Source organism: Macadamia integrifolia, chromosome 6 (assembly GCF_013358625.1).
Source record: "Macadamia integrifolia cultivar HAES 741 chromosome 6, SCU_Mint_v3, whole genome shotgun sequence".
Lineage (NCBI taxonomy): Eukaryota > Viridiplantae > Streptophyta > Magnoliopsida > Proteales > Proteaceae > Macadamia > Macadamia integrifolia.
Window position 1 is genome coordinate 32,040,648 of NC_056562.1, and position 18,771 is coordinate 32,059,418.

General features: G+C 36.6%; 1 protein-coding gene across 3 annotated transcripts; it reads right to left on the minus strand.

Annotated features, from left to right (window-relative positions):
- Positions 1–3,797: 3,797 nt before the first annotated feature.
- Positions 3,798–6,443, minus strand: LOC122080984 (BAG family molecular chaperone regulator 1-like). 3 transcript variants are annotated; one of them, XM_042647887.1, is made up of 5 exons: positions 5,864–6,443; positions 5,478–5,772; positions 5,107–5,363; positions 4,826–4,972; positions 3,798–4,691 (listed from the first exon to the last, which is right to left on the minus strand). In XM_042647887.1, exons 2-5 carry the CDS (start codon positions 5,716–5,718, stop codon positions 4,233–4,235), a joined length of 1,104 nt encoding a protein of 367 aa, XP_042503821.1. In that variant the 5' UTR covers positions 5,719–5,772; positions 5,864–6,443; the 3' UTR covers positions 3,798–4,232. The 3 variants fall into 3 exon arrangements, with proteins under 3 accessions (XP_042503821.1, XP_042503820.1, XP_042503819.1); XM_042647886.1 differs by having other exon boundaries at positions 5,478–6,089; positions 6,187–6,442; XM_042647885.1 differs by having other exon boundaries at positions 5,478–6,442.
- Positions 6,444–18,771: the final 12,328 nt, after the last annotated feature.

The following is an 18,771-nucleotide window of genomic DNA, read 5'->3' on the forward strand; positions in this document are numbered from 1 at the left end:
CCAGGAAAATAATCCTCTGTTTTTCTCATCCCTGTTTTTCCTTGTTTTGCTACCTGCAGAACACGACACGTGGACGACTTTAAGACCAACACACAGGATGTAATAATCCTCACCCAATCTTGACCGTTGATCTCCTTATTGTCCACGTGTCGCGTTCTGCAGGTAGCAAAACAAAGAAAAACATGGATGGGAAAAACAGAGGATTTTGATCCCACCCCCAACCCCCACCCCCAAAAACTCTCGATTCACACCCAGAAACTGTGAAGGGAACAGTGGCATTTTATATAATTGATGAACTAATAAAGAATCATTGCCAAGACTCTGATTTCTTCCTGCTTGGAAATAATCAAAGGTTAAGTGACACTTGTAAGGTTGGGATGCACATGACCATGGAGATGTAAGGCAGCACAAGCCCATGATTAGGCCCAACGCTTGGCCCAAATTTAATCCCAAAATTTCATGGGCCAGCATGAACTTTATAGGCCCAATTCATATGTCAAAACTCTTGTTATCTCAGTAACAAGGAGATTATTAATCTGGGTTTTGAATCCCTTCCTGATGCTTAGATTTAGAATGGGGAGGGAGCAGCTTAGAGCTTTTAGCACAGCCCATTGAAATTTTGGACTGGGCTTACAACAACCCAAGCCAATGGGAGCCATTGCATAACTGGCCCAGCCCACTATGCGTTGAATCCTTCCTAGTTTTATTTTCCTTCTTAAAATCAAAGAACTTGTTTGCAAAATATAGTAAACTCTAATCGTTAAACTTCTCAGAAAAAAAAAAAAAATTTGGTTAAATTTGGAATTTTCCAGGTCAAATGAAGATGATAATTTTCCTCCGTATGGATGGGGCAGCCGTGCTATTCTCACAAAATGACCATGAGAAGGAACTAGACATCTACTAAGTTTTTGTTTAGTCGAAAAGACATATATAATACAAGCTTTGGTGTAACGAACATATCTTTGAAAAAGAGTATGTGATTAGTTTGAGACTTGAGAGATCCCTCCTAGAGCATTTGAGTAAGCCCAGTTATAATCCAAATTTGAAGTAAGCACTATGAGAAGAGTTTGCCACTACCCGAAAGCGAAATTGTCCCTCTAGAAGATTTTGCGAAGCAATAGTAGCAAAAGCGCTTCTCTTTTGCCCTTAAATAGAAGGGCAAGAAAGAAATAATTGGTTTTTTTATTTCTACTTCCTCGGTTGTGCACGTCAAGCCAACTTTATCAAGTGTGATTCAATTTGCCTAAGGTTAAAGTGTACCAACCACAAGCTTAGACCATTGCTATACTATTCACTCTACTAGTACCCTTCTTAGATTTTTTGCTTTTTCACTCTATGTGTTTCTTTCTCCTTTCACCATCCACAGATGAAAATAGGATACACATCGAGAATGCCATTGCAACATGCAAGTGAGTCCTCAAAACTTTTTCAGGAGATGAAGCGTTTTCTTGTTGGGAATAAATCCCATATTAAAAAATCTAAGACCTTGGAAGTGTTCGTATATTAATTAGTTGGACATCTCTACTTAATAGCTTAAGCTTTTGAACTCCGACACTTTAACATGATAATAAAACCACGAGTCAACTACGTTGATTATAGATGATCACCCAAAAGGAGGCGGTCACCCAGACCATGTGTACCGCTTTTTAAAGAGGAGCAACACGTGAGGCGTTGGATAACCTTCATATGCAGTCTCCGTCCTAGAATTCCACTTTTGTTTTTTGCAGGCAAAAGCCCATTTAGGTTTTTTTTTGTATCTTTTATCCAACCGAGCATAGAAGATAACCGTCTGTTTTACTTCTTATTCTTGAATTTATCCTTTTAATTTGGAAAAGGAAAATGAAAGAGACAAATTTTTTTAAATAGGACTGAGTTTTCCTCAAGTGCCATAGTGAAGGAAGATCACCATTGACCTTCAATGGATGTCAGAAAATAGTGGAGAACATTTCGGACCTCCAACAAATAAGGAAGAATAATAATGATCCTAGATGGATGGGTGTTTTCAACAAATATTCTCCCATTCTCCACTAAAAAGAGACATTTCTTCAATAATTTTGGGTGTAACTTATTTGGTTGCTCAACTTGGCAAAAGAAAACAAATGGGCACAGAGAAATCTGGAGTGATTCAGATGATCACCAAAATCTTCTTTTGAACAATAGTACCAGCTCGTGGCTTTGAAGCGTCATTCCTCTATTTTTTTTATGTTTATAATTCTCTTCTTTTGGCCCATTTTTGTCTCAGATCTTTTAAATATTTGGTTTTTTGTTGAAATATATAGCTACTATGGTGATTGACAAAATGCCTTAAATCCAAAACTCTAATTGTTCATGATTGAGACAGGGTTTTCCTAGCAATCATGGTTTAAGGAATCAGATTGGACTGGTCAAGATCGATCAGATTAGATTAGATTGAAATCATTAGATTGGAATTGGCCTTGATTGATCCCAATTCTTGATCGATATCATATTGGTGGATAATCGATACAAATGAAGGGTAAAATAGTCTAAAAATGATATATTTTTTTTTAATTGAAATGAAAAGTATTTTTGTTCAATCCTGACTGATCTGTATCGACCATAATCGATCCCATTCCTGATACCAAGTTCTCAAACCATAGTGGCAATTGCTTTAGTTGTATTGGCTCATGAACCCTAGTTCTGGGTCACTGAAAAGAATTTCCCCCAACTATTGGACATACAGTGCCCTGTTGTGTTCTACTGCTATTTGATCATTTTATCAGATGGCAGCCCTGAACAAGATGACTAATCGCATCTCTTTATCCAATAAACTAGGGTTTCTTGAGATTTCCATTGTGAGTGTATAATGTGGTAGGAACAATCATAAGCTCCCAACTAGCATGACAGCATTGATGAAGGAATAGCTCAAGTCATTTTGGAAGAGATTCAGCCCTAGATGGTTAGAACAAGTTCTGTAGGACTTATCAAGTTTGCAGACAATGCACAGGAATGGAACATTTTTAATTATTGTTATGAGAGTTAAAAATCCTTTACATGGAGGCAGTGAGCGACAGTAAACATCCAATGGCTGTGTTGCATGCCAAAGCTCTCCCAACTGTTTTACCTCATTGCTGCTCACGATTCACCGTAGAAGATTTGATCCCGAGCCCAAGGGTGTTTCGGACTAGTACTTAACATTGATTGCTCCCGACCACGTCTGGCCGGTGGTCCACAAAACTCTTCTCCTGTTGTTATTGTTATTACTCTTTATGAGGCCAACTCTCAGGAGGTTAGCTGTCAGGTTGAGTTATGTGGAGTTCATGAGGTGTGAGAGTATTTATAGACTTATATGTCCCTTTCTAGAGAGAGAAGTAAAGAAGAGATGCAGGTGCTTCTTCAAAGTTGTTGAATAGGAGTCATCACCCAATATTTCTGCAGGCCATAGTGCAACAACAAAGTTGTTTCCTTGTGACGAATTCTAACTTATTTGGTAAGATTGCATACATTATAACTCTCCATGGAAGCCTCGTGTGCACCGAGTAATAAGCTCTGTTTGGTTTTATTTTACCAAAACTCATCCAATTTCAATGTGAGGATTACAGATCTTTCTTCTTTTTTACTTCTTTTCCCCTCTTCTTCTCATTTGGCTTTGGCAATTGTCCTCATCCATTTTTTCCCCCCAAAGGAGTATTTGATTTGCAATGTTACATCCAATCATACTACCAAACAATAAATAGAAAACAAACAGAAAGTGAACCATAAAGTTGCATTCAGTGGCTTGTCCACACACACACACTGCAACAGATTCCTCCAATAGGATGGAAAAAACAAAGTACCCATTATCCAAACTACACTTTTATCACTTCATCTTTTTCAAGTTTCAAATCTAAAGCACTAACCTTTCTGTGTAATCAATTCAAATATACATAGAGACATCAGACATGGCACATATTATGTTTTAGACACATACAAATGGCAGATAAACGCCAAAGAAACAGAAAATTAAAATAAAAAATAAAAAATCTAAAACTATGAAAACCCAGCAATCATAACGACCCCATTTATTACAGACCGATCGAATTTAAGTGAAAAAAAGGGTATGATGAATGATCAGATGCTCCCAAAATCTAAATACAGAAAAGAATGGAGAAAAGTGCAAACCCAAACCACACGCCACCCACCAAATTTTCACATAACCTCTCTTAACCTCTCTCCCTCTCAGTCTCTATATGAAGTGAGATTTTCATTTTGGATCATTTGAGGGAAATTTTACTTTACTGAAAGAAGTCCCAGCTGAACTTACTAGGAGGGGTCTGGCTTTGGCTGTGGGCAATGGTGGTGGTGGTGGTGGTGGTGGAGGTGGTGGTGTTGGTGGTGGCGGAGCCGGTGGTTGATACGGGGGACGCCGGTAAATCAAAATCAAAAGTCTCCCATTGGGTTGTCACCACTGTTCCTGCCGTCGAATGCCTTGCAGGTTGCTGCGGCTGCTGTAGTGTGTGTGAATTTTGACCTGTTGAACGCTTCTGTGGCTGCTGGATTGGCTTTGAAACTGGCATTTGCTCTGGCACTTCCCTAGTTGAATGCTTCTGTTGCTGCTGTTGCCTTCGATTCTGACCACCATTACCATTGCCATTGCCATTGTCATTGTCATGGCCATTGCTATAGCTACTGGGCATGGCGTTTCGGATCTTCAGCAGGTCAAGAGTTTCAACATACTTTTGTACTCTCCTCACCTTAAAGATAATGGAAATGGAAAGACAGAGAGATTAATTAATTGGGTATCCAAAGGCTATCAATCAGAACTCAAATTTCAAAAAGTAATAGAAAATGGAACACTTTGACCCCAATTTGATGGAGGTAAAAGTACCTGCATTTTCCTTTGTAATTTCACATCTCCATCCGCAATGATACCGTCCAACTTAAGCAGTTGGTTCATCAACATCTCAATCAGATTCAACACATCGGTCTCTGCAACTTTTCCACCTTTAGATATAACGGATTCGACAGCAGATACCTGTTCAATTTGACAGTTACAATTAGGAGCTACAAATTTGATTCGTCTTGGGATTTCAAAGAAAGTATGAAGAGGATTTCAATTTTCAGGGCATTACTGCAATTAGGTACAGAAGGGAAGCTTATCAAAGTTACCTGGGCAGCGAGCTTGTCAACTTCCAAGCTGATTTCCGAGATGGATTTTGAAGCCTTCTCCATCTTGGCATTCTTACGCATCTCAAGGAACCTTTTTTCCCTGCTAATCGAGTCCTCCACAAGAACGAGTTTTGATCCATCTTTCACTCCCACAATATCAAGATAGGCATTCGAGTCTCTCTCCTTGTCCTTAAATAGCAGCTTCTGATCCTCATGATGCAATCCAGTCGGCGCAGTCAATAGCTTCTTCAACTCCCCTGCCAAGAGCCAACAACAAAAGCTACTGCTATCAGTATTCAGTATTGAAGAAGAAGAAGAAGAAGAAGAAGAAGAAGAAGAGATTGGGAAATAAGTAAAGCTTTGGTACTAACCAAAGTTAGATTGAGAGCTGATGTAGATTTCGTGATAAGAATAACCGTATTTGACCTTAACTCTAATGGTGGGAACGACAGAGGCGGCTCTACCGGAATCGGGATTCCGCTGCTGAACGAGCATTCCACCTGGTCTGAGTTCCCAATGTACAGCCTCTGGTTCACCGACACCACCGCCCCCGGAGTTGCCCTTCATGACCGACATTCCTTTGGTCTTCGTCTTCATTCGCATCATCTCCATTGGCCGATCGAAATGAGAGACTTAATACTTTTAATTCCTCTTCTTCCTCCTGTGCTGTCGTTGAAATGTCAAAGATGTGATTATTAATTTATTTGTTTCCTTTCGCCTTTATCTTTTCTTCCTTGGATTACAGGCAACCACTCACCCAGGAAAGAAGAAAGAACCTCTGCGTCAGATCCCTCCAACGCCCGCTTGACAACGATCTTCTACAGTGTCGAAGCAAACCATTTCTAAACGAACAAACTTGCGATGGAAACCTTCGAACTAATCATCAAAACGAAGCAGCACCAACAACCTGAAAAGCTCCAATAAAGTCTCAAGTTCTTCTTCAACTCACGAGGGAAAAAATCATAGCATTCCTCCTTCGAGATCTTCAAACAGGACACAAGAATGAATCATTTAACTAACCAGAGTCGCCGAAATCGAGTCTCCTGCAACTAATAGAAACAGGGGAGGAAAAGCTCAGACCTCTAAGCGTTGACGAACTCTCCAAGATCAAATCGAGCAACAGAAGAACAAAGAAAAAAAAATCCAAAAAAAATCAAGAATTAGCAGACGTTAATCCTCTCTTCCCCTCAATTATTCTTCTTCTACGAAGAGGGAAGAAGAAGAAGAAGAAGAAGTAGAGAAGAAGAGATAATTAATTAAAATTTTAAAAACAGAAAGGGGTGAATGGCCAGCGAAAGGAATAGCGACTGGAGATATATATATAAGAAGTGTCGGCGGGCGCGGCGGGGAAGGCAAGAAGGGTGAGAAGAGAACTGTAAAGAGTAAAAAAATCAGAACTAAACCAAGGAAAGCCGCCCAACGCTTCCGCGAAATAAAGAGGGAAAGTTCTCTAAGCTGACTAAGGAGGGTACACTATCACAAGTGTACCTTCATGTCCTTACTACTCAAATAAAACTACTTTTTACCCTTCTTCACCTATTATGTTTGAAGCCTTGAAAAGATAAATAACCATGTGGGCAAGGTTTAGGAATCAATATCAGATTAGATCGATGATACGGCACAAGTAGAGGATAAAATACCTTAGACGATAAAAAACCTTTCAATTTGGAGCAATTAACAAAGATTTTAATGGATCAAATCAGTTTCTATCAATTTTCACCAAAAATGGATCCCAATAACCTTAGAACAAGGTTTAAAATATTGGAATCAGTTTTATAATTCTAGATTCAGATTGACCCATATTAAACAGAAATACCCTTAATTATCTTTATAAAAATATTTCAAATGCATCAATCCAGCTATAAGTATTTAACCAAGAATCAAGGTCAGACAATAACCTGATCCGATTCCTCAAACCATGCCTTAGAATCAAACCTTTGGATCTAAAATCCCCCTCGAAAATCCAAAAATAGTCCACGAGAAGATCCAAAATCAAGATCTTAATAGTCGATTCCTATTTTGGAAAAGTGCTCCCTAGTCCTTGGCCCCTCTGCCCAGTCAGGATATACTCTCAAAAATCATGATGATAGGGAATAATTAGGCATATCGCGTATCATATATGTATGTAGTAGAAGAAAAGATATATATATTGGAATATGGATCATGTGCCACATGGGTCTTTGGTATCGAGGACGACTCTGACAAATATCAACTGTTCCCCCATGTTTCTAAATGATCGTATCAGATCGGTTATATCCTATGATATCGGTTATTTGATCGATCTATATCATTTATCGGTATTGACTTAAGAGTCAAACAGTAAAAAAATATTTTTTTTTGAAAAATAAAAATAAAAATGATCGATTCAAACCGATCCGATCCGACATCGTATCAGATCGCTCTCTTCCTCAGTGATTTTTGTTTCTTTGCTAAACTTCGTCAATTAACCAGTAAGGTCTTGCATATGTTTTCCTTCTCACTGCTTTATAGGTGGTCTATCACTTTAATGACCGCTATATCCCTCTGCCCTTTCAGTCACGTCAATCCTCATTACTCAAGTTATAACCTCTTTGCGTGTTGCCAGGGATGGCATCATTAGATCTTGTCAGCTTCTGCTGATGGTAAATTTGTCATTTCACTACGTTAGCAGCAAAGTGAAGAAAAAGAAAGAAAAAGTTGAAGGAAACTTCAAAATTGCTTCCACTCTCTCTCTCTCTCTCTCTCTCTCTCTCTCTCTTCCCTTCTCTGGTGGCAGGTGCCTCTCTAACTTCTCTTTCTTGACAGTCACTGTCTCCCCTCACCCTTCATTTCATTTGTGGTGACTTTACTCACGTACCTGAGATCTCAATTCCTCTCTCTCTCATATTCATGCTTTATGGCTCCGGTCTGAACCCATATTGACTCGTTTTGAATCCGGAATCCGGAATCCGGAATCCGAAATCCGAACAGAATCTGGGTTGAGAATTGAGATCGGGGTTGTCAATAGATCTGGTTTAGTCGATCTTGATCTGGCCTAATCGGGTTTGACCATTTAGAAGCTTTGCACTGTAAATGACTGTTTAATTAAACGGGCCTAGTTTTGAAAGGCATCGTGTGATTTATAATCAGATCGATTGATGTCGAACTTTAATCGAGCTTCCTTAAATGGACTTTAACTAAACTACAAATCTATTTAAGTCTAAATAAACTTTAAACATACCTATCATAATTTTCTTTTCTTAAGTAGATTGAAGGCTTAAAAATATATAACACAAATCTTTAATAAAAAAGGTAGATAATATGAGATTATGATTATTATTTAAAATAAAAATAAAAAAGATTATGACCGTGAAGATTTACAAATAAAACTTAATTAAATTAAATCTATTACAAAGTGAAAGGTAGGAAATCTTAACAAGTTAATTCAAGTTGAGTATATAAATGTACCAATTTGATCAAACAGACACCTAACAGACTAACTATCTACACTATGAACATTTATTTAATAAATATGTTGAACTAATTGAACCAATCTAAATTGAATCATAAATTTGTCGAGGTCAATTTAACTTACCGATCTAGGCTCAGAATTGGCAACCCTAATTGAGATATCTTGGTAAGAAAAGAGGAACATAAACAGCTTTGTCATTCCAAAAGAGGACAGCTCCCAAAACCGAGACTTTTTACCAGAACGTAGAAACACGCACACGTTAATGATCAGATAAGACGTGATTATCCTACCCTACACCCGGCCCTTGGTTTCCAAGCAACTTCCAATAGCTTACGCTAGCGTCCTGAAGTCCACGTGGCTATTCGTCTGTGAGATCGTTTCAGCCATCAAAAGACGACTACGTCACCGAGGATCCCTTCTTTCTCTCTCCTTATTTTCAATTTTCCAAATCGGGTGACGCACCGACGCCGGACACTACCTACCGACACTCGGGTAAGATTTTCATGAGTTTGACATCTCCGTCCACGTGGCGATATTGAAGCCGTAGATCAACCCCATCCTTCTTACCTACCGACCTTACCTGTAGCTCGAAAGAGACGATCTAACAGAGGTACATTTGGACTCAATGGATCAATGGGTGATTGGGCGGGTCGGTTGTTGACTGGTTTGTCGTTACACACGCACATAATATATATATATATACACATAATTTTTCAATTTGAATTAATTATTCATCTTTTTTATTAATTAAACAAATAATTAGAAAACAAAGTGAATATTATGAATTAATCATGCATCTAATCCTATTAAAAATTAGAGAATAAAAGGGTTCTCTTTAACTTCTTTCCCATTTATTTATGGGGTTTTAACTTTTAGGTAGGAAAAAAGATTGGTCGTCAATGTAGAAACTCTATTTTGATATAGAGACAAGCTACCGGCATTATAGTGTGATGGTGTGAAAGGTTTATTTATGAGGATTTCTCATTATTTTTTAGTTTTCTTTATATAATAAATGAGATTGGTACCACCATACCAAACAGGTGAAAATGATGCAATCTTATTTTTTTGGATTGAGTTTTCTCACCATAAAAAAGGAAAGAAAAAAAGAGGTATTTGCTTTATAATCAACCGTACATTTTTTACATAGTTAGATTGATACATGAGTCCAATCACATGGTTACAAACAAGAAGAATCTATATAGGTAAAGGATTTTTTTTTTCTTTTTTTTTTATTACACCACATACATATTACTAAGTACGAAACTACAAGTATATTTCAAGAAAGTGGGGGTAAGAAGGTTGCATAGTGACGACAGACATTCCCTGGACTTACTTTTGGAATCCAACAGTTGCCACTGAACTAGACGAACATCCCCAATGGATCTCTTATTTTAATGAGTGTATAACACTATAACCCTATCATTTTACATATGTATTAATAAAAAAAGAACTTGACACATTTTAATTGCGTATTGTCTTATTTTCAAATGTTCTTTAAAATAAGGGTATAAAAGAGTTTTCAAAAATAATTTAAAAATAATATATAATTATGTTATTATCAAAATGTGTCATTGACATTATTTTTTTCCAAGTATACATGTAAAATGACATTATTGAACTCATTAAAAAAATTATAACATAATAAAAGGGCAAAGAAATAAGGTTACAAATTATTTGATACTTTAGAGATGTCAATAAGAAAATCCCAAAAATAAAGTAAACATTTCTCTTGGTAAAAATATAGACATTAATACTTCTTTAGAACGACATAATACCAAATTACTTTCAAATTATTTTAAAACTCTTTTAGGAGAAAGAAGACTGCCTAGTGCCCAGACACAAAGGTATGTAGAATTATCACCCCTCCTTGTGAAAATAAATTCTCACTCATATCGATACATTTGCGTATGCTTTTACTGGCCCCTACATCAATGCAGGGACCATGCAACTAAGCAGTGATCTCTTACCCAACTCTTTTCTATCCCTAATTTTTTTAAAAAAAAAATTATGAAAATTATCTTGTACCACCCCTGTTTTTTAAACTTATATGAGATACAACCTTAAAGTGTCAAAAATATCAAACACAAACCCTATTTTGAAGAAATAACGTCTCTACATCCATTCCGTCAACTCCCAAGTGTCAAGTGATGACATGGCACCGTTTAACTTTTTTAAAAGACAAGTTTACCCTTTCCTCTATGAGGTAAAAACACTCACTCCACGTGATAGATGAAGCCCCCTTCTCCACCTTCATCTCCGATTGATTTCAAGTGAAAACCCTTCTCCTCCGATGCTATTTAAGGATTTCAGCACATCACAGAAACCTTCTCCTCCAATCGATTTAGGCATAAAAGGTGAAACCCCCTTCTCCTTGATGCGGTTTAGTGATTTCAGCCGTAGAGTGAGTTTCTCCTCCAATCGATTTAGGGATTTAAGGTTGAAATCCTTAAAGGCGACCATACGTCCAGCAGGCGATGATTTGGAAGCTGGATTTGTTCTTCGGCAACTCTGACATAATGCTAGATTTGACGCAACCAATTTATTGAATAAACTCAGACAGAAACATGCTCTCCCTTCTGGTTAGCTTTCAACTTATGGGGTCGAACTTATTCCTATATATGTCGCACCTCTAGTTTCACCCAGATTGGTTGATCTGATGATTGTGACCACATTATCCATGAGATTATTTCTTCCTTGAGTCAAGAACTCCCTCTCAGGATCCCTCCTGCTCTCATGCAATTGGTTGGATAGTTACAATGATCAATTTGGTTTTGGGTGTTGTCTTTATGACCATTTTTTATTAGCAAGGTTCTTTTGAATGATGCTTACAATGATAATCATAGGCGAAGGTGCACTTTATGGAGTAGACATCAACACTGACAGAATTGCAGATTCATTTGCTAACTTTGTATGGGAGCCTGCAATTGTGAAGGTATTCCCTACTACTTGCATTCTCCGCACCTCTTCCACCATTTTTTAGTCATTTCCATACATGATGTGGTTGTTTAATCATCTATTGCAAATAAATGCTATAAATGCTACGACTGAGGCAGCTTGCTTGATTTTAAGTGTCGATGAGACGGTGAAAAATCCCAAGGTATTGTGAACTTTTATATAGAGAGAAACCGATTTGAAGAGAAGAAAGAGAATTGTCCTTCTCCAACTTTATATTTACTTTAAAGGTCAAAAGAGTAATTTTAATTTCTAAAGTAATAGTGTTAGACTTTAGGGATACGATTGATATTTTTGACACTTTAGGGTTATATGTCATAAAAGTTTTAAAAATAAGAGTGGTACAAGATAATTTGAAAAAAAGATTTTTTTCTGATAACAATTATTGAAAATAAATTACAACTTCATAATTCACGAGATTCTTCTGACAAATGTCCCCTCATAATAATGACAAGTGTTTACGTGATACCATACCACCACAAATTTTATTAATAGGCAAACTTATGCTCTGCCACTTGTAGAAGTGATTTGGCACTTTGGACCACTGGATATTGAGTGATCGATCAAGGTTGACCAAGTGTTAAAATTTTGAAACCCTATTCCACCATGTGATCAAATTCTATTTGAAATTAATCTTAATATGTGACCCATCCAACTTGCTTATAAATTCCTTGGTGGTGACCCCACCCACGACCCCGCAACCATAAATAACGGAAACATGAACAAAGAATTGTATATTAGGAATGTGTTAGGAGGGTCAGAAGAAAATTATGGTGTATGATATAACGCAGCAAATCACTCTTAAATCACTGGACTAATAGAAGGCATCAATGGGGGCTTAAGACAGGACATCATATAAAGGGTAGGGTATCATTTTAAAATGGGGAGAGAGCGGTAACCATAGCGGGGGCTAGCTTATAGTTGGATCAAAAAAAGATCGATTAGACTAAATCAGAACTAACCAACCGAATTCTTTATTGGTTTGGTACTTGTTTTGATTATCACAAACCGTTAAAATTCAAAAAATTGATCAGATTGGCTGAAACTGAAAAAAATCAATAAAATTTAATACATTTTTACAAGTTTTTCTATTTTTATATGTGAAAATCAAATATCAAACCGATGGTAAACTAATAAGAGACCAAAAAAGGATAGTAAAAAATTATCGATAACAAACCAAAACCACCTTAACACCTTAACAATTTGGTTCCCCTCTGACCTAATATATGCATAAAACTGAGATCTGTTCGACAATCCTAAAAAAAAAAAACTCGAAACTCTTAGGGATTATGCATTAAGTTGCTTTGATTTGATCTGATATTAATCTAAACAAAGAGATAGGGGATTGATTGATCATTGATGTAATGATGATGTACACATATTTTGGTTTCTATCTATAATTAATGAACGGACCAATGACGTTCTATTATTATTCCATTGAGAATCATATTGGATCCAAATATAATATTCCAATCCATTACTAGACCTACATTAAGGCTCAAGTCCAGGGTTTCAAGAATAGACGAATCAGATTGAAAAAAAAAAAAAAGAGATTGAAAATCGCCCGATTCTGATTTGGAATCAGTGAAAATCGATCATTTCTATCACTGATTACACGTTTTAAAACCCTGGTTAAGCTAGTTGACGCCAGTTTGGTGAACAACTAGAATAGGTGAATGGTCAGAATAGAGATGGTGGTGATCTTAACCGCCCAACCAACGCTACGCACAATATTACATTATTTTGGATTTATCTATCTATTGTATTCTTTCATGATCATATTAAAATCAGAGGTAGAAGAAGAGAATACTGAATACCCATATTTTGGAATCTTTTAGTTGAGAATTGATGAGGCTAAGGCTTTGTGCTCTGAATCTGATGCAGGAGCACAGCCTTGAATTGATCCATTCCAATCCTATCTTGGTATCGAGACAAATATGAACTAAATTTAATTTGGGTCTTTGACTAAGTAATATCTTTTAAGATTTTATCTATATTTTCACATAAAATTTTTTTTTTTTTTTTTNTCGTTTCAGCCATCAAAAGACGACTACGTCACCGAGGATCCCTTCTTTCTCTCTCCTTATTTTCAATTTTCCAAATCGGGTGACGCACCGACGCCGGACACTACCTACCGACACTCGGGTAAGATTTTCATGAGTTTGACATCTCCGTCCACGTGTCGATATTGAAGCCGTAGATCAACCCCATCCTTCTTACCGACCTACCTTACCTGTAGCTCGAAAGAGACGATCTAACAGAGGTACATTTGGACTCAATGGATCAATGGGTGATTGGGCGGGTCGGTTGTTGACTGGTTTGTCGTTACACACACACATAATATATATAGATACACATAATTTTTCAATTTGAATTAATTATTCATCTTTTTTATTAATTAAACAAATAATTAGAAAACAAAGTGAATAATATGAATTAATCATGCATCTAATCCTATTAAAAATTAGAGAATAAAAGGGTTCTCTTTAACTTCTTTCCCATTTATTTATGGGGTTTTAACTTTTAGGTAGGAAAAAAGATTGATCGTCAATGTAGAAACTCTATTTTGATATAGAGACAAGCTACCGGCATTATAGTGTGAAAGGTTTATTTATGAGGATTTCTCATTATTTTTTAGTTTCCTTTATATAATAAATTAGATTGGTACCACCATACCAAACAGGTGAAAATGATGCAATCTTATTTTTTTGGATTGAGTTTTCTTGCTATAAAAAAGAAAAGAAAAAAAGAGGTATTTGCTTTATAATCAACGGTACAATTTTTACACAGTTAGATTGATACATGAGTCCAATCACATGGTTACAGACAAGAAGAATCTATGTAGGTAAAGGATTTTTTTTTTCTTTTTTTTTTGAGAAAATTGCATTGTCACCCCCTGAACTTCGGTCCTTATTCAACGCCACCCCCTGGACGTTTCGAAACGTCAAAGCCACCCCCTAAAAATTCAAAAAATTTCAAATCGGTCCCTGCCGTTAGCCGACCATGATAAATGAATGAAAACCGGTTAGTTTTTTTATAAGATACCCAAAATACCCCCACCTATTGTGAGAGGACAATATCGCCCTCTCTTTTATTTTCATCTTCTAAACCCATTTCCGATTCTGAATACTGGAGATGGGGATTTTTCTTTAATTTTTCATCTAGGATTGATTAGGAAGAATTTAGAGAATACCAAATAGATTTCAGAGCAAGATCATATTTGCAATTACAAGTACATATATAATCTTCTGTCTATACCCTGTAAGGGACTAGTGAGTCCCACTCATAAAGGCAACCTTTTTCCGGTTTTCAAAGATCGGACATGGAACCACGTCTGAGCTTGGGAGAGGGTTGAGGGGTCGAAGTTGGTTTCTTGATAGAACACGAAGACCTGAAAGCTTCCAATTGCGACTGGCATTTCAGGTGATCGCCCTTGTTCTCGTCCAAACACTTCTTCAAAGCTTCAACGTCGCAAGGAGACATGACCTTCTTCGCACCACTGTTATCCGTTTTCTCGTCCATCGTTTCTTCCCCAACTCAGAAAACTGAAGAATCCCAACTCCGATAGATAAAACCCTAATACATTCAGAACCAATCCACCTAAATACCAAAAAATTGAAACCAAACGAACCGTCAATTTCTTTATAAGGGAAGACAAGAAACAATGGAAAAGTAGAGATGAACGTTTTAAGATTTAAAGGTTTCAGGAATTGGGAAAACCGAAATTGGAATCATAAACAACTCCAACTTTCAAAACCAAAAGGATATTGAGAATTTGAGATGAACACGACGACGAAGAGTATACAATCAGAGATCGAGAATTGGATATAAACCCTAGATTAACCAAGGAAGCCAAACCCTACATACATTGGGAGAGAAGTTCGGACGCCGGAGGGGGGAGAGCTTTGCATGCTGGAGGGGGGAGAATCGCACGCCGGAGGGAAGAGAATCGAGTTGCAGGGAGTGGCGTACTGTCGTCGTCTTCTTCTTCTTGTCCGGCCGAGCGAGTGAGAGGAGTGAGATGAGAGATGAGAGATGAGAGATGGGGGTATTTTGGGTATATTATAAAAAAACTAACCGGTTTTCATTTATTTATCACGGTCGGCTAACGGCAGGACCGATTTGGAATTTTTTGAATTTTTAGGGGGTGGCTTTGACGTTTCGAAAAGTCCAGAGGGTGGCGTTGAATAAGGACCGAAGTTCAGGGGGTGGCAATGCAATTTTCTCTCTTTTTTTTTTTATTACACCACATACATATTACTAAGTACGAAACTCAAGTATATTTCAAGAAGGTGGGGGTAAGAAGGTTGCATAGTGACAACAACATTCCCTGGACTTACTTTTGGAACCCAACAGTTGCCAATGAGCTAGACGAACATCCCCAATAGATCTCTTATTTTAATGAGTGTATAACACTATAACCCTATCATTTTACATATGTATTAATAAAAAAAGAACTTGTCACATTTTAATTGCGTATTGTCTTATTTTCAAATGTTCTTTAAAATAAGGGTTTAAAAGAGTTTTCAAAAATAATTTAAAAGTGATATATAATTATTTTATTATCAAAATGTGTCATTGACATTCTTTTTTTTCAAGTATACATGTAAAATGACATTATTGAACTCATTAAAAAAATTATAACATAATAAAAGGGCAAAGAAATAAGGTTACAAATTATTTGATACTTTAGAGATGTCAATAAAAAAATCCCAAAAATAAGGTAAACATTTCTCTTGGTAAAAGTATAGACATTAATACTTCTTTAGAACGACATAATACCAAATTACTTTCAAATTATTTTAAAACTCTTTTAAGGGAAAGAAGACTGCCTAGTCAGCATGGTCCTTGTGCCCAGACACAAAGGTATGTAGAATTATCACCCCTCCCTGTGAAAATAAATTCTCACTCATATCGATACATTTGTGTATGCTTTTGCTGGCTCCTACATCAATGCAAGGACCATGCAACTAAGCAGTGATCTCTTACCCAACTCTTTTCTATCCCTAATTTAAAATAATAATAATAATAATAATAATAATAATAAAATAAAATAAAATTATGAAAGTTATCTTGTACCACCCCTGTGTTTTTAAACTTATATGAGATACAACCATAAAGTGTCAAAAATATCAAATACATACCCTATTTTGAAGAAATAATGTCTCTTACATCCATTCCGTCAACTCCCAAGTGTCAAGTGATGACATGGCACCGTTTAACTTTTTTAAAAGACAAGTTTACCCTTTCCTCTATGAGGTAAAAACACACTCAACGCGATAGATGAAGCCCCCTTCTCCACCTTCATCTCTGATCGATTTCAAGTGAAAACCCTTCTCCTCCGATGGGATTTAAGGATTTCAGCACATCACAGAACCCTTCTCCTCCAATCGATTTAGGCATAAAAGGTGAAACCCCCTTCTCCTTGATGCGGTTTAGTGATTTCAGCCGCAGAGTGAGTTTCTCCTCCAATCGATTTAGGGATTTAAGGCTGAAATCCTTAAAGGCGACCATACGTCCAGCAGGCGATGATTTGGAAGCTAGATTTGTTCTTCGGCAACTCTGTGATAATGCTGGATTTGACGCAACCGATTTATTGAATAAACAAACTTATTCCTATATATGTCGCACCTCTAGTTTCACCCAGATTGGCTGATCTGATGATTGTGACCACTTAATCCATGAGATTATTTCTTCCCTGAGTCAAGAACTCCCTCTCAGGATCCCTCCTGCTCTCATGCAATTGGTTGGATAGTTACAATGATCAATTTGGTTTTGGGTGTTGTCTTTATGACCATTTTTTATTAGCAAGGTTCTTTTGAATGATGCTTACGATGATAATCACAAGCGAAGGTGCACTTTATGGAATAGACATCAACACTGACAGAATTGTTGATTCATTTATTAACTTTGTATGGGAGCCTGCAATTGTGAAGGTATTCCCTACTACTTGCATTCTCCCCACCTCTTCCACTATTTTTGAGTCATTTCCATACGTGATGTGGTTGTTTAATCATCTATTGTAGATAAATGCTATAAATGCTACGACTAAGGCAGCTTGCCTGATTTTAAGTGTCGATGAGACGGTGAAAAATCCCAAGGTATTGTGAACTTTTATGTAGAAAGAAACCGATTTGAAGAGAAGAAAGAGAACTGCCTTTCTCCAACCTCATATTTACTTTAAGGTCAAAGGAGTAATTTTAATTTCTAAAGTAATGGTGTTAGACTTTAGGGATATAATTGATATTTTTGACACTTTATGGTTTGTATGTCATAAAAGTTTTAAAAATAAGAGTGGTACAAAATAATTTGGAAAAAAGATTTTTTTCTGATAACAATTATTGAAAATAAATTACAACTTCATAATTCACGAGATTCTTCCGACAAATGTCCCCTCATAGTAATGACAAGTATTTACGTGATACCATTACCACCACAAATTTTATTAATAGGCAAACTTATGCTCCGACACTTGTAGAAGTGATTTGGCACTTTGGACCACTGGATATTGAGTGATCGATCAAGGTTGACCAAGTGCTAAAATTTTGAAACCCTATTTCACCATGTGATCAAATTCTATTTAAAATTAATCTTAATATGTGACCCATCCAACTTGCTTATAAATTCCTTGGTGGTGACCCCACCCACGACCCCGCAACCATAAATAATGGAAACATGAACAAAAGAATTGTATTTTAGGAATGTGTTAGGAGGGTCTGAGAAGAAGAAAATTATGGTGTATGATATAACGCAGCAAATCACTCTTAAATCACTGGACTAATAGAAGGCATTAATGGGGGCTTAAGATAGGACATCATATAAAGGGTAGGGTATCATTTTAAAATGGGGAGAGAGAGGTAACCGTAGCGGGGGCTAGCTTATAGTTGGATCCAAAAAAGATCGATTGGACTAAATCAGAACCAACCAATCGAATTCTTTATTGGTTTGGTACTTGTTTTGATTATCACAAACCATTAAAATTCAAAAATTGATCAGATTGGCTGAAACTGAGAAAAATCAATAAAATTTAATACATTTTTACAAGTTCTTCTATTTTTATATGTGAAAATCAAATATCAAACCGATGGTAAACTAATAAGAGACCAAAAAAGGATAGTAAAAAATTATCGATAACAAACCAAAACCACCTTAACACCTTAACAATTTGGTTCCCCTCTGACCTAATATATGCATAAAACTGAGATCTGTTCGACAATCCTAAAAAAAAAAAACTCGAAACTCTTAGGGATTATGCATTAAGTTGCTTTGATTTGATCTGATAT

Bases quoted from the DNA above. Each gene is read 5' to 3' on its own strand.
- LOC122080984 (XM_042647887.1), bottom strand. From the start codon at position 5,718: ATGGAGATGATGCGAATGAAGACGAAGACCAAAGGAATGTCGGTCATG. The intron at 4,973-5,106 runs GTAACTTTGATA...CAAATTGAACAG, and splicing joins TTGACAAGCTCGCTGCCCAG to GTATCTGCTGTCGAATCCGT. The intron at 4,692-4,825 runs GTACTTTTACCT...ATTATCTTTAAG, and splicing joins AATTACAAAGGAAAATGCAG to GTGAGGAGAGTACAAAAGTA.